Here is a 16,163-nt window from a genome sequence, read left to right on the forward strand (position 1 = left end):
ATATAAAGGATGACAATCCTCGACAGACAACTCTAGAAACAAGGATTCATTTTCAAACCATGTTATGGAGAAGTTTTATTTCAAAGGCACTATTTCCAGTGTATTTTAAATTGAGACAAAAATATATCCAACGGAAAGAAATGAGGCCTCCACCTACCTCATCACTTTCATCTACTTCAATACCACCATCCTTGTCATCATCCATTTGCTTGTGGATCATGCGGAGAGCTTCCAGACTGAATCGGTCCTCCTCAGTAAAGCATGGTGGACTCAATGAACTACAGGTATCTGAAGGACAAGAAACAACCATTAGTTTAGTGTCTTGAAATGTCAATTCCCAACCAAGAACATGGCTTTTCCCCTCTTTGGGGAAGCACAGCATGAGTTACTGCTTCAATTTTAAATATTAACTAAATGCACACCTTTATCATTTTAATACTGAAATTCAGTGTGGCTTGACTGTAGACACCTTTAGTCATAGATGCTGAGTTTGGAGAGCTTCTTGAGCGACATTTCTTGCAGGAAAAAAGAGTGAAATGAGTGAACTGTTGTAGGGAGGAGAGGGAAAAAGAGGAGGGAAAGAAAGAGTAGTTTGTTTCCTCTCCTCCAATACTCTTTTCTTCCTTAAGTATGCTCACCACTTTTTCCTTCTCTCCCCTACCCTTAGGTTGATCACTGCAACAGCCAATAGAGCCAGTGCCTCCTCTTCCTTCCCCATTTTTCTGCCCGCCAGCAGGGCAGCAAGGAGAAAGGAGGAGGAGAAGAATGAAGAGAACTAACTAAGTTTAATTCTACAGTTATGGCTTCACATCAGGTCATGGTGTCCACATCAGGTTAAGTTAACAGGAAAGTCTGCTGAATATCCATAGACCTACTGGATGTAGGCTATTGCAAAAGGGCTACAGTGAAAGGAAACAAGACATGGGCACGTCAGGGAGAAAACTGAAGCCACACCTTGTGTACAACACTTGGTAGTCCTGTACAGTCATTTCAGAAACAGTAACTTGTTGTGGAGGGAAAACTCCAGTTTATAAATCATACATTTCGGTTTTCCCTGTCATTGCTTCAATAGCCGTGTTGAAGGTACAGGGTGCTTTGCTCTCCTTGTGTCAGGTGTAGGGAAAGGGGCAGAGATTCAAATGCCTGAGTGAAGTCATACCAACAGACCCTGTTATAAAAAAAAACAACAACACACACACACTTCTCATAGCAATTGGCCATTTATTAGCTAGGTGTATTGTACTAGATCCTTTATGGATATCTGCATCAGCTGATAGTTAATATACCATACATTTAAATGCACCCATCACTGCATTATCTAGGCACCAAAACATATAAGAGGAAGTGCACATGCTTGTGGAAGACGCCACTTAAACAAGATGACAAGTAAAACACCCTCCCTCACCATCAAAAATACAATGAAGTGCTATGCTGAGTTGCTATACAGAGCAATTGGGCACTCAATTCCTTCAGCAATTTAAATGACAGACATCAATCCAAATGACCAGCATGTGAACATTTGCCACAGGTGGTTTCTTAAAGAACTACAAGAGTTTTCACACAGTTACCAAGAAGCCAGTACACACTCATTTGCTTGAGTATCAAAGATGATCCACAAATACACCCAAGGGTGACAACACTCCATGAGTGGAAAAATTAACAAGGTTTGGAACATCCAAACTGACCTGCTCGTAGTAAATTACAAAAGCCTCTATTTCCAAGCTCTATGTTAACATTGCTAGAAAGACAGAAAACTGCTGAAAAGGCTTGGTGCATCACAGAGCTACAGAGTAAAGGAGAAGGGAATATAGTTGGGACTGAACAATTTACCTTATCAGGATTATGATTAAGTAAGCACCAATACCTCCCTCCTTTGTAGGTCAGATGTCCAAACTGTCCCGCATCCCACTAATGATTGTGCACATCTGTTCTGGAATTCCAGATGGGACAAGACAAGGAGTGAGACTATACACAACTGCTATCAAATTCCCAACAATGATGGTAAATGAAGAGGATTCACTGAAGTCTCAGTGAAATTCAACACTAGTTGCATTAACTAGGTCATGACTGTAGACAGGAGTGCTCAGCATATGTTTTAAACAATGAGATCACTTTTTAGCTCTCAATAACAGGTCAATGTGATTCACCACAGTGCTGTTTGGCAGTGCAGAGAATGAAAAGATGGTCAGAACAACCTGCTCCTTTCCCCCCCCCCCAAAAAAAAAACAAACAAAAATGCCCAGATTTTATTTAGCAGCCTTTGCTTCATTGAATAGGTTTAGTTTATACAAAAATTGACAGCCTTGAAACAATGACATTTATGAAATATAAAGACGTTATGTAGAGTGCTTAACATAACAGCTTGCCTTCCAAAATCTACGACCCACCTGGAAAGTTTTTGCTACAAATAGTAAGGGAAGATGTTTCCATTCATGCTCCTGTCCCCTGCCCTTCGCCTTCGAAAGACAGGCAATTTATACTACAGCAGGGGTCGGCAACCTCTGGCACGCGGCTCGCCAGGGTAAGCACCGTGGCGGGCCGGACCAGTTTGTTTACCTGCTGCATTGCCATGTTCAGCAGACCATGGCTCCCACTGGCCGCGGTTTGCTGTCCCAGGCCAATGGGGGTGGCAGGAAGTGGCATAGGCAAGGGATGTGCTGGCCACGGCTTCCCGCCACTCCCATTGGCCTGGGACAGCAAACCGCGGCCAGTGGGAGCCATGGTCCGCTGAACATGGCAATGCAGCAGGTAAACAAACTGGCCCGGCCCGCCAGAGTGCTTACCCTGGTGAGTCATGTGCCAGAGGTTGCCGACCCCTGTACTATAGCATCAGCCAGTCAGCAAGACAACAGAGTATACTACTACTTTTTTGCATACTCCTATAAATGCACCTTGACTTCTCTTACCTATCTCAGACAAAAAGAAATCTAATAGATCAGAATAATGATTTTTGCACTATAACACTACATCTACTTGGTGAGTCTTTTCTTCTAATTGAAAGTAAAAAGAGAACCACATGCATAAGAAAATCAGAACAGGTAAAAAGAGAATAAATAGCACAGAAGTGTGTTTGAGTGACGGATTTATATTTAATTACACCTCTAATCTAGTCATGTAGAAACAAACCTAGCCTAGACTAATCTGGTCACACAGTTATCAGTTTCCACCCGTAACATATTTTTAACATTTTGTTGAGTAGATCCCCCCAAAACTCCAAATTATCTTTTCATTCTAGAAAGCTTTACTCTGATCACAAAATTTTGTGTACTCAGGTTGATTAACTTCTTAATATCTCTGAGAATGTAATGTGTGCAGTTTTGCCTCTTTTCATATATTTGCCTAAAAAATGTATTTTAAAAGACATGACAGCTTTTATTAAGAGAAAAACAAATAGACAACCTGGGCTTCACATGTCCTGAGCTCTGATCGAGGGAACACTTGATACCTCCCTCAGATTAAAGAGCAGATCAAGTTCCTGTTTGCTTTTCAGAGTGAGGAACATGAAGTTGAACCATGTCTTGGTTGAAAAGAAAAGACACGCAATATGCTGAACAAAATCAGTCTGACCTCAAGGCTTATTTTTATGTAGTAAAATTAGAAGTACAATTCCCTAGCTGATAGCACACTTCAGCTCGCTTTAGATACACATTACTCACCCAAATACTATTCTGGACACAGATAAAACAACAATTTAAAAAAAACCTCAGATTTGGTTCAGACCTTGTAAAGCCATTCATTTGGGAAAAACTGAGTAATCAGGTACGGCATTGAAAATCTCTTAGTACGCACATGGATAACCTCTACTTTGGTGCTTGTTTGCAAGGCAGAAATTTAACTTGAAATTAATATCAAGTGACTTCTTGGCAGGAGCTTATCAAACTTCTAAGAAATGGAGATTTTCTTCCTCATTTATCTTAAAGTAAGGCAGAAACCCTAAAAAAATGTTAGGGACTGCAATAAGGTGGTGCAAAGCTACTTTTAACCCTTTCCTATCTGGATCCAGAGTGTCAAAGGTAGAATCATCTGGGTTCTGAAACCCTCCATTACACTTTAGTGATCAGGCTGGTTTTGTGTATGGACCAATTTCTCTGGACTACTATGATATGCAGTCATGTTTCTACAACAACATCTTTACTTTTAATCCTAAACTGTACTGATGTGAAGAATTAAAGGAATAGTGTCACATATTTTAGGTCAGTGATTTTCAACCTGTGGTCCTGGAACCTTGAGGGTCCACAGACTATGTATAAGATTTCCAAAGGGGTACGACGACTTTTTTTTTTTTTAAAGGAGTCCACAAATAAAAAAAAGATTGAAAAACCACTCTTAAGAAGCAAGGTATAGTCATCTTTGAAGTTGAATTTGCCATTAACCTTCTGGTATTGCCAGTAAAAATGCAAGTAAAGTTGTACTCACTTGATGTAATGTGGAGTAAAACTGCATAAAGTGTGCTTAGAAGTTACAATACAGCTGTGGCATTTTGGGGGTGGGGGGAGAAATTTTAAAAGGAAACATATGGCCATCACCAGGAGGAAATCTGTCAATGAAAGATTAAACATTAAAACTATTGCAATTTATGGTTCAATGAGTCAAGGTACTCGGCAGAAGCCTTTTGAAATGATCCCTCCACCTGACACAAGTCACTGAGTAACTATGTTTTCTATCTCTGGGCCAGCAGGAAATGTACCATATTCAGCCTACTTCCTACCACAGGGAATTCTTCAGGCAAGTGGCCCCCTAACTGGCCATTCTCACAGTAGAACTCTGGCAATAAGTTAGGGATGTTAATCTAGTATTTGAATTTGTTTCAAGAGGCAGCAGGCAGACTTAGTGCACCCTGAACAAATTTTAATGTTTACTGTAATTTAGGCAGATCTTATTTTTCCAAAGGTGATTCTGGGTTTTTTTTTGTTTTGTTTTTTTTAAAAAGAGTTAGAGTTAAAGCTAAAGTGAAATCAGGCAGGTAGACACCAGCTTCCGCTATAATCTCCCCCTCTCTCTCTCCACACTCCTTGCACTCTTTTCCTTCCAAAAAGCAACATAAACTGAACTTCTGAAGCCATGATATCAGTACAGATTAGAAATCAGGCAGAATGAGTACACCTTCCATTGCTAGTTTCAAGTATTTGTATCATTTTCAAAAACTTTATCATCCTGTACTTACACATACCCCTATCATATAGCACGAGTGCCTCACAATCTTAAGTGTATTTATCCTCACAACATGCCAGTAAGGAACAATGTTAATATCCCCATTGTACAGATGAGGAACCGAGGCACAGAGAAGCTAAGTGACTTGCTCAAGATCATGCAGGAAGTCTGTGACAGAGCAAGAACTTGAAGGGAGTTCTCCCAAGTTCTACCCAGTGCCCTAATTACTGGATCATTCCAGTGCACGCACGTATGCACGCGCGCACGCACACTCTCTGTTCTTTAGTTTTCAACTTATACACCTAAAGAACAGATCTCATGTTACTGTGGTCTCAAAACATATTCTCTGATGCATTTTAAAAAGCATGTAGAAAACCTCTTTTTGATATCTGGCTTCTCATTTAAAGAGTGGCACAAAACCCTACTTCAAACTGAGCCAGTTTCTGCTAAGGGAAACTCCACTCAGCCTTTCCCCCTTGGGGCACGGTTTCCTCTAGAGCTTAGAATAAATTCAATAAAATATAAGCAGGGCTTCAGGAACCCTGCCCAATGGTGAGATACTGACTGGTGAGGTTTTTAGAACCAAATCTATAAAAGCAGGACTACAGTGATTGCTGGCTCAGAGTGAAATCAGCCATCCTGCTGTGGAATGTAGAACTCCCCCTTATAAAAGACAGGAAGCAGGATTACTTTGCAGAGGTCAACATGGGGAAGAAAGCCAGCCACCAACCTTTCTCTCCCCCACCCCACACCCAAAAAATTGACATACCCCCTCTTTTGTCAGAAGCTAAAGGCTTTCAGTATAGGAGAGCCTCTTTATCCAGTGGTAGACTTAGGTCCCCAGCACAAGGGTAAAGCATCTTGGGAGCCTCTTCCCTCAAGCTGTTTAAAGATCTTCAGGAGGGAAGTCTTGCGACCTCTTGCCCCACCTGGCTCAGAGCAGTGGTTCTCAACCAGGGGTCTGGGGTGCCCTGGGGGGTCTTGGGCGGGTTTCGGGGGTCCACCAAGCAGGGCCAGCATTAGACTCACTGGGGCCCAGGGCAGAAAGCTGAAGCCCCATCATATGGGTCTTAAGCTTAGGGCCCTGAATCCTGCCACCCTGGGCTGAAGCCGAAGCCTGAGCAATGTAGTTTCACAGGCGCCCCAGGGGCATGGGGCCACAGGAAATTACCCTGCTAGCTACCTCAACATCGGCCCTGGCATTTATATATAGAAAACCAGTTTATTGTGGAACAGGTGGGCTGTGGAATTTTTATAGGATGGGCGGGGGAGGAAAAAGACATCTTAGAAAGAAAAAGGCTGAGAATCTCTGAGAGGATAGACAATTGAGATATTAAAATAAAATTGTCCTATCAATCATGTCAAATCTGTGGAGAAGTTCAACATCAGGAGTATGATGCACATGGCCAACAGGAGCTCATCCATCAGTGCCCTTTCTGGTCTCTGTCTTGTACTGAAACCTGACTGAAAGGGGTCAGGATATGGCCAGACAAGCTTCTCAATTAGTTTGCTTATAAGTGGGAAGTTCAGAATTGGGCAGCATTTGGAGACAGTGGTTGCATTTAACAATGGTTTCTTAAGTACTGCTGGTTTATGATGCTGTGTTTGTGGGCATACACCGAGAGGAAAAGGGCATGGATCAGGGCCACAGAGGGTGGCCTGGTTTACCTGTAGAGTTTCTAGGACACCCTTTTCTACGAATAGGCTGAATTCAGAGAGTAAAGGTACCATGTTATCAGATTTGTCAGTTTTATGCTCCTGATTTCTGGAGAAGCAATCTGAGATGTGAGTAATTTTTTTTCCAAGAAGTACACTGGGTATTCTGCACAGTGGAAAGTGCCAAATTCTGGAGCCGAGTACAGGCATCCTGGAATAAAGCAAATCAGGTTCTAGAACAATTCAGCAGGGCATAATTTACAAGTCGCTATGATGGAGAAGTGGGATTTCTTTGCATCTTTCACAGCCAGAGTATAGATTCACAAGAGTGCTGGTGGCTGGCTTTCTTCCCCATGTTGACCTCTGCAAAGTAATCCTGCTTCCTGTCTTTTATAAGGGGGAGTTCTACATTCCACAGCAGGATGGCTGATTTCACTCTGAGCCAGCAATCACTGTAGTCCTGCTTTTATAGATTTGGTTCTAAAAACCTCACCAGTCAGTGCTCCACCTAGGAAGGAACAATCAGTTTCACACATACAGAATGGGAAGAGACTGTCTAGGAAGGAGTATGGCAGAAAGAGATCTAGGGGTCATAGTGGACCACAAGCTTAATATGAGTCAACAGTGTGATACTGTTGCAAAAAAAGCAAACGTGATTCTGGGATGCATTAACAGGTGTGTTGTAAACAAGACACGAGAAGTCATTCTTCCGCTTTACTCTGCACTGGTTAGGCCTCAACTGGAGTATTGTGTCCAGTTCTGGGCACCGCATTTCAAGAAAGGTGTGGAGAAATTGGAGAGGGTCCAGAGAAGAGCAACAAGAATGATTAAAGGTCTTGAGAACATGACCTATGAAGGAAGGCTGAAGGAATTGGGTTTGTTTAGTTTGGAAAAGAGAAGACTGAGAGGGGACATGATAGCAGTTTTCAGGTATCTAAAAGGGTGTCATCAGGAGGAGGGAGAAAACTTGTTCACCTTAGCCTCCAATGATAGAACAAGAAGCAATGGGCTTAAACTGCAGCAAGGGAGATTTAGGTTGGACATTAGGAAAATGTTCCTAACTGTCAGGGTAGTTAAACACTGGAATAGATTGCCTAGGGAAGTTGTGGAATCTCCATCTCTGGAGATATTTAAGAGTAGGTTAGATAAATGTCTATTAGGGATGGTCTAGACAGTATTTGGTCCTGCCATGACGGCAGGGGACTGGACTCGATGACCTCTCGAGGTCCCTTCCAGTCCTAGAGTCTATGAGTCTATGATTCTATAAATTCCTCATGCCAAAGCCTGTCTGCATCTTCATATGGTTTTCTGCTACTGACATTCCCATTTTCTTCCTCCCTGCTTCAGTTCTGTAGATTATACTTTAAATACAGTACCACCTAAACACAATACCTCCTTCTAGCAATTAAAACAGACTTTAAAAAGACAATACAAAAGCTGAAAAGAAAAATGCTACAGCAGGAAGTGATTCTGAAGACAAAAGAACACAAGCTGAAAAGCCCAGATATTCTGGCACAATACTGGTTATTTGATATTACCGAAGAAAGCTAAGCTGTTTTGCTTTTAAAGACCCACCATGTGGCACTTGAAACAGGTATTCAAAGTGGCAATTCAACAAAATTATGTTCTCATGCCCCTCACCTCAAATCCTCACCTGATAAAGAGGAAGATATTAAAACCTTTACCGAGTATTTCAAGAAAATCTGCCATAGGACCTTCACTCACTCTTTCCATTAAATACTGCCAAAAGCAACCACTCCTACACTTAATTATTAAACACCTCCGCATGGCAAGCAGGCTGCACAGCACAGAATTTTAACTTGACAACTGTGTCACTTGTGACACTTATTTAAATGACGAATGAGAAAGTCTGTAATGCAGCAGCATGTCTTTTAATCTAAAAACATAAAAGCAACCACATGGACAAGTTTTTCAAGAAAAAAAGCATAAATAATTACTGAAATAACTTGCATCTTCCTGATCAATACAACATGATTCCTTACAGTGACCAGGAATGTAAAAATATTTGGGTTTGTACCCTATTTTCTGTCAATTATGTGTTAGACTGAAAACCTTAGCGTGTCTACTATTTTATATTAGAAATTAATCTCCATTAAGGAATTCTATTAACAAACTAGAGGAATTATGACATCACAAGAGACTGAAAGATGAGCAATTGAAAGGGGATTTTCAGGATGATATTTTAAAACACTTGTTTCTTAACACACTATTCTAAATGTCTAATGATATCTTTAGAGAAATTAAGTCTTTGTTGAACATTCAATATCCCCACTCTTTCAGTTTAGTTCTGAGAAAGTTCCCAATATACAGCTGAACCCCATAAAGAGTCATCTAGTACAATCAGGGAAGACAATCCTGACAGCTCTAAGGAAAGCCAAAAAGTATGTCATTTCTATAAACTTTGCCCATAAAAAAAAAACTGATCACTCCAAATGAGAATATTTTCTGCCCAAAATAACTTCCACAAAACATACATAAATTTATTCTATAAGTTGTGTGAATCTCATGGCATGCAAAGTATGAGGCTATATATCTTCCTTGTTACTTCATGTCAAATCAAAATATTAGGCATTTCTTGGAAGTAAGTGTATTTTTTAAGCCTTCTTGCTTCCTCACCTCCAATACATCTTTCTGAGTAAAGTAATTTAAATAGAAGTGTAAAAATAAATGGAACTCTAAAGTACACCACTATTAGCAAAGCCAGTTAGTAAACTGGTTTTAATTCACATTTTGCTGTACAATAAGTCTTTCCTGGTTAAACTACTGAAATACATCTTGTATGAATAGCACAGATGGTTAACTTTCAGTAGACTGTAGAGGAATCCAAAACTGTTACCCATAGTTAGAAAAACATGGTGTCTGAAAATGCTTTCGTTCTACAACCTACCACATGATACATGCTGCATTACTAATTTTACTTTGACATGGCTATGAAAAACACACAAAATTAAAGCAAAGGCCTTTCTCCCTGAAGCAAGTCAACAGACTCTCCCAACTTTTCTAAATTAGCATCATTCAGGCACGTCCTGCAACATTTTCCCACAAGAGGAAGCTTTTGTGCACATCTTCATTCATCATATTTCACATGGATTTCTGACAGGGAGAAGGCAGAAGATCTTTACAATGTCTCAGATTTCCTGGTAAAGAACTAAATCTTTAGTAGCTATGTTTGGCTGGACAAAAAGCAAAAGGCTGAACTCAAGATCTTCGCCGGGGGGGGGGGGGGGGGGGGGAGAGGCAGGAAGGGGAAAAGAAAAGGCTCACCATCACTAAACAAATTAACTACTGTATACAATGGTTAACATAGACTAAGGACTAGTCTACACGGGAAGTTACCGCACAGAAAGGATGTGAATTTGAAGTGTACTAGCTATTTGGCAATAAATTCCCCATGTAGACAAACCTTTTCCCTCTCCAACTTTCCCTGCTCCTCTCCTCACTTGGAGTGGCCAGTGCTCCCCTGTTTGACTCATTTATCCTGCAGGATGTTTAACCTTTTCTGGCCATGCGTCACATGTGCATCTTCACTTTTACATTAGTTTGTTCAGAAAAATTGATGAACAGAAGAAAAAAGTCATCTCTTTAATGCTGATTTTAAATAAAGACACAGATATTGAGATGAACGCACTAGGTGCTCACATCCTGCTGCTGGTTCTGATCCCTGTTCAAGGCCAGAGGCACAGGTATGGACTGACAGTTAAATGAGAAAAGATTTTTAAAATTATATTATAGCTCAGACTTATTTCTCCTGAAGAAACAGCCAAATGCCAATTTTTAAGACTGCTTGAGTTACTCCAGAGCACAGAAAGTCACGTGTCTTTTTCATGCTCACATAATTTAAACAGATGTGCGTATTTTTTACGAACTTTTGAAAGAAAAATCTCATTCTGGGCTAAGAACAAGCATGGACGACATTCACCTCAAGATAAATATTTTGAGAATCTGAGTGAAACAGGGTGTGCACTGAGAGTTCACGTACAAACTAAACAAGGGTTATGAATTCTACAATACTGTTGAAACTAAAACCAAAGCCTTAAGAAAAACCAAAAGTATATATGATTTTTGATCTTAATACAGAAGATTTTCACTGACAATGAAATAATTTCTCAAATCCATTCATTTTGCTAATTGAGCAGGAACATTTCCAAGTAATTTTTGTACTGTATTTCATACACTGTAGAGGATGGCTCTGTAGTGGGCAGATATGAGGTTTTGCATTCATTCTGGGAGCTCGTGTTCTTTGTGAGCCCACATCATCAGCTAAGCTGTTCAAGTGAATTACAGCCTTGTACTCACTCCAAGGATCTCTGACCTGTGTCATCCTCCTAGCACTACCACTTTATAAAACTGACTACTTATGAATGTGCAATGAACGGGTGAAGCATGTCCAAGGAAATTTTCACTGTGCGTCCTCAAAAAAGAAATAAAAAAACACCTTAGCTGATTATTGAATAATGGAGGAGTAACAATTACTTGTTCCCTTCCCATCCTGTGGAATAAAAAATGATCTGGGATATGCAAGTCTAAAACTGTTCTATGGCACACACAAAATATAAAAAGAAAAAAGGTGTGGTCTTTTAAACCCCTTGCTTAACACAATTAAGCTTAATTTGGTCAGGAAAGCACAAGTGATTTATAGGTGACCTCCGGATGTCTGAAAACATGTCCATGGGATTTGCCAAGCAAGCTTCCTCATAATTACAATCGTTTTTCTACATAGAAAATATCAGTTTCCTGCTTACAAATGTGTATGGGTTGGCACTGTGGAAATGCAAAAGATTACATAAGCTCTGGTGATCTGACATCTAGCCTTACTGAACAGAAGCCCACATCACAATCCCATCACAAGTGGCCAATCCTCACCCCCTGGGTAAAATCCAGGAGCTAGACAGCATGTGGGCCTTTAACTATTCTTTTTGGAGGAGAGAGGCTCCCAGAATAAGATAGAAACACTACCCGTGATGAAGCAGATAATTTTTTTAAGTTTTCAGCATGTAAAAAATTGTGACAATTCACAACTAACTACTTAACATGAACAAAAACATTTTTATGATTTAATTCTTTAAAACAAAGTCACGAGTGCTGAAAACTCACTTCATTGACTAAGATGTGATCCAGTTTTACAAACTGAATTTTAAATTTTAATAGAATTTGTGTGTAGTATAATCATAGTCCAATGAAACTTTTCACAAAAACTAAATTATCTTAAACTGAAACTTTGAGGAATACATGAAAAGGGCCACTATGAAAAAAATGGCAAAAACCATATATACCGTGTATATATCAGAGTTAACTCAAGACATCTTTAGCAATTTAAAACATGTATTAATAGCAACATTTTCACACAAAACTATAACAAATTCACATTCTGAAGATTATACTTTTAATTGCCCATCTGTTTTTTCAGATACATTGCTTTTCGCGCATGATACATAATCATATCCTGTATCAATGAATCATACATGATATCACTGGCATTACTGAATTACGTTAGTCTTATATACTAGTGGATCTAGGGCATGTATTATTAACTGTCCCAACACTAGGGAATCAATTTTAATCCCCTACAAACACCACTTATAATATCACAGACCCCTCAGATTTCCGGTAACTAGACGCTGCCAGAATGTATTTTTACTTCTGATTTGTCCTCTTCAAAAACAAAACAGGTATTTGAAGAAAACCCGAACTGCGAAAGCCTTTTGCTTTTTGTCCAGCCAAACATAGCTACTAAAGATACACTACACACGGTGAAAGATCTAATCCACCCATCAGTGCAAAGGCATTTTAAGTATTTGCTTTTATTAGCATTAAATCATATGTGCACAGACCAGTAAATTTCCTTTAATATTTACAGCAAAACTGCTGTGCCCATGCCTTCATAAATATAATTCACATATTCAGTTGCCTTAAATATATTAAAATTTGTAAACCTCCTCTGAAATATTCTTTGTATTGCCATTCGACATTAGCATGTTTTAATTCTGATGCTTAACAAAAATACTACAGTTTGTGTAGGCAGTTTAATATGAGAATAAATATTCACAGATTTAGTAATGCACATCACCAGCAGCTAAGAAGACATCACTACCATTCCTCTTCCAGAAGAGGCATGAACCATCCTGCAGTTAACACCGAAGTCCAATTCTGGATTACACAACTGACATTTTTGCTCTTACTAATATGCTGCAGGGATTTTTCTTGTGATAAACTTGGCTGACAGGCTTGCTTGTAGGATCCCAGGTCACCTTGTCTCACTGGATTTTCATCATCTCAAATATTTTTTAAGTACTACCTGGAAGTTTCCAGGACCTCTGAAAAAGTGAGGTATTCATATGTATCCCAGAAAATAATATTTCAGTTATTTTATAACCCACACATTTGTAACATTTAGACAGTGATTCATTTTTACAATATCAATATCAAAGAGAACACTGCAGATTTACCAGTATATTTTAAAAACGGATTATGCTTACTATAACTCAAAAGCTTAATATAACTTATTTTCTAGAAAAGCAAGAGTATCTTCTGTCAAACAGGATGGCTTGGCTTAAATCTCAGTGATTTAAATCATCAAGCAGGAAAGCTTGATTTAAATAACTGATTTTAATCTTGTTTTGCATTTGTACTTTCGAGTTATTTTCCTAAAGAAAAAAGGTTGATTCTTACTGGTAGTTGCAAATCAATGTCTTTAATGGCCACTATCACTTTTATACTAAATTTGGTACCTTTTTTTGCTAACCAGAAAGATAAGCTGTTATATAGCTCAACTTATATTTATTCAGATTCTTAATTTTATTTTGTTATTACGTTAAGAAATGCATCATACACCATCTTCCATATACTAGATTGATTTTTCACTTGTGATTTGTGTCAAGCTCTAATTGGTAATTCAAATTCAATTACAAATGCACAAAAACAGCATTTAAATTTTTTTAACTAAGTAGAGCTACCTTAAATGTGCTGGATACGTAAGAGAAAGTTTATCGAAACTTGTTTTGCATTTAAAGCTAACTGATTTATTATCTGAGGTTCATGAACTGAATTGATTACTTCTGGTGACTATCTTCATGATTTTAGAACTAGTAAATTTCATCCTCTCACATGCAGTTTTTATTTATAGATTGGAAGAGGAAAACAAAAAGTTTCCTGCACTTTTAACACCCCAATTAGTTTCTTAACTCTGAAAGAACTAGTAATTGAACTAGCTGAATACACAGAAGTAAAGAAAATATTTTCTTCCTACCTGCAGAAGAGGGTTCTGCCGTCAAAAGCTGATTTAGCACTTCAACAAACTCTTGTTCCGGATGCTTAGCCAGTGACTTCCATCCACCAGTTCAGCAGTTGGACTGCCTTTAAAACTTGGCAACAAATACGTATTGCTTAATATTGTTTTTTGTAATTTAAATGATTTTAACAGATTATATTAACTTTAGGCTTCCACATTGGCTGTCAATTTAAAAACTATTTAATTTAAATTTTAAAAATGCCAAATAAAGTCACTGATTTTTATGCACACTTCTGCGAGTTCACTTCTTTAACATTTCTAATATTCCTTTATTTTTAATAGTCATTTTACATTGAAGAAGCAGTGTCCAGTTCTCTCAATAAGTTTATATTTTAGGAAAAAGTCAATGACTTCAGTATATAAGTCACACAGTGGAGTCACTATCTCTGGTGCCCAGAGCAACTAGACACTGATAAAGACACACACATCCTAGGATATGGTGAGTCATAAAACTGGAATTGATTAGCAAAAAGTTAAGCTCTTTAAAGAGGGATTTATACTCAAAAATATATATGGTTCTTTAAGTCAAATAAAGGTTGGGGAATAGCATTACATAGGTTTAATGCTGACTTTCACTTTCAGATACTTCAATAAAATCTTGTAAGGTCACAAACAAAAGGGAGTTGGACAATTTCATAAGAGCCCCCTCCCATTTGTCTAAAGGATAAAAATATCTATAAAAAATTAGTGTAGTGTGGAGTGACTGCCATCAGTCTAAGACAGGAAAAACACTAGGGTTGCATGTCAGGACTGAGGTGAACTAGCATGGTGCCTGAATGTGCTACACCTGAATCTAGCCATAGTCCAACTAATAAGCAGTAAGTTGATCCATAAAATGAAGGTTTTAGAATATACGGTAATGCAATCCATGCTGCTTAACAAGAGATTTTTTAAAACAAAGAGTTCCTTTCTAAAGAAATTCTTGGTTCTTTATTTACAAAGCATCAAAAAAATATATTTCTCAGAGGACTCAGGAAGGTCGGTGATGTGTTTACCCCATTTTCCAGATGGGGAAACAGATACTAAATGACTTGCCCAAAGTAACAGCAAGTCATTGTCAGAGCCAGATTAGAACTGATCACTTCTTGACTCCCACTTCTGCACTCAAGCTGTTTCTCTTCTTAAAGAAAAAATATTTGTGAACATGAAGAAATACAATTTATGGGTTGCCTCAATGACTGAATACTTTCACTGAAAACAAATAACCACACAATAGCCACTTGCACGTTCTTTTGGCAGATCAGGAGTGCCATCTTGTGAGCATTTCAAAAGACTGAGATCCTGGTTATCTCATCCAGTTAAACCGAGTCTGTAACACGGGTACTTGAAGTAAAGATTAGCAACCTGAGTGAAAATACACACACACAAAACTATAACACTAATTAAAGGCAGCCTCCATCAGGACACCAGAAGTGCGTTAAGACTGCCTGCCCTTCCCTGCAGATTCTCCCCATGAAGCAACAAAAGTAATGAGCTCCAGCCATCATTGCTGCAGTCCATACTAGAACCACAGGGCACTTAATGCTAGGCCTGCACAGACATCTGTTCCTTCCCAGCTCATTCTGCCAAGTCATGTCTCTCACTAAATGTGTCTGTGCCTTCTGTGTTATCCTATCACTTATTAGTTTTCCTCCTCTCATCATACAGTATCCAACTCTTTCACCTTCAGTCTCACTCTCATCCTCTGCCAATCCCCACCATCTCCCTTTTTTTTCCCCCACACTGCGCTCAAGACCATCCACTCTCTTACCAACATGCAAGGGGGAAAATGCCACACATTGTGCTAAAAGACTTTCAAGGGACCAATAAGAGACATCCACAGACCCAAACATATTTTATTTGTAACCCTTGCTTGCCATCGCTTTGTCCTGCATCACGTTCTATCTTCCCTATCATCATCCTGTATCTTAAAGTAGAAATATTTCCAAAGTAGGGACCATGGCTTTTTACTGATTTGTTTGTAAAGAACGTATCACATTCTGAGTACTAAACTGTAATACTCAGTTCTTTTAAAATACTGCTTGTTTGAATTTCAGTCTAACATTTA

At 39.0% G+C, this 16,163-nt stretch overlaps 1 protein-coding gene across 2 annotated transcripts in view; it reads right to left on the bottom strand.

The window, feature by feature from the left end:
* STIM2 (stromal interaction molecule 2) overlaps window positions 1-16,163 on the bottom strand; it is a 153,151-nt gene that overhangs the window by 68,846 nt on the left and 68,142 nt on the right. For both annotated transcript variants that reach the window (XM_050947590.1, XM_050947591.1), the window contains exon 2: window positions 158-288. In XM_050947590.1, the coding sequence (XP_050803547.1) occupies window positions 158-288 (131 nt within the window). The remainder of the gene's footprint in view (window positions 1-157; window positions 289-16,163) is intronic.

Source organism: Gopherus flavomarginatus, chromosome 3 (assembly GCF_025201925.1).
Source record: "Gopherus flavomarginatus isolate rGopFla2 chromosome 3, rGopFla2.mat.asm, whole genome shotgun sequence".
NCBI classification, from domain to species: Eukaryota; Metazoa; Chordata; order Testudines; family Testudinidae; genus Gopherus; species Gopherus flavomarginatus.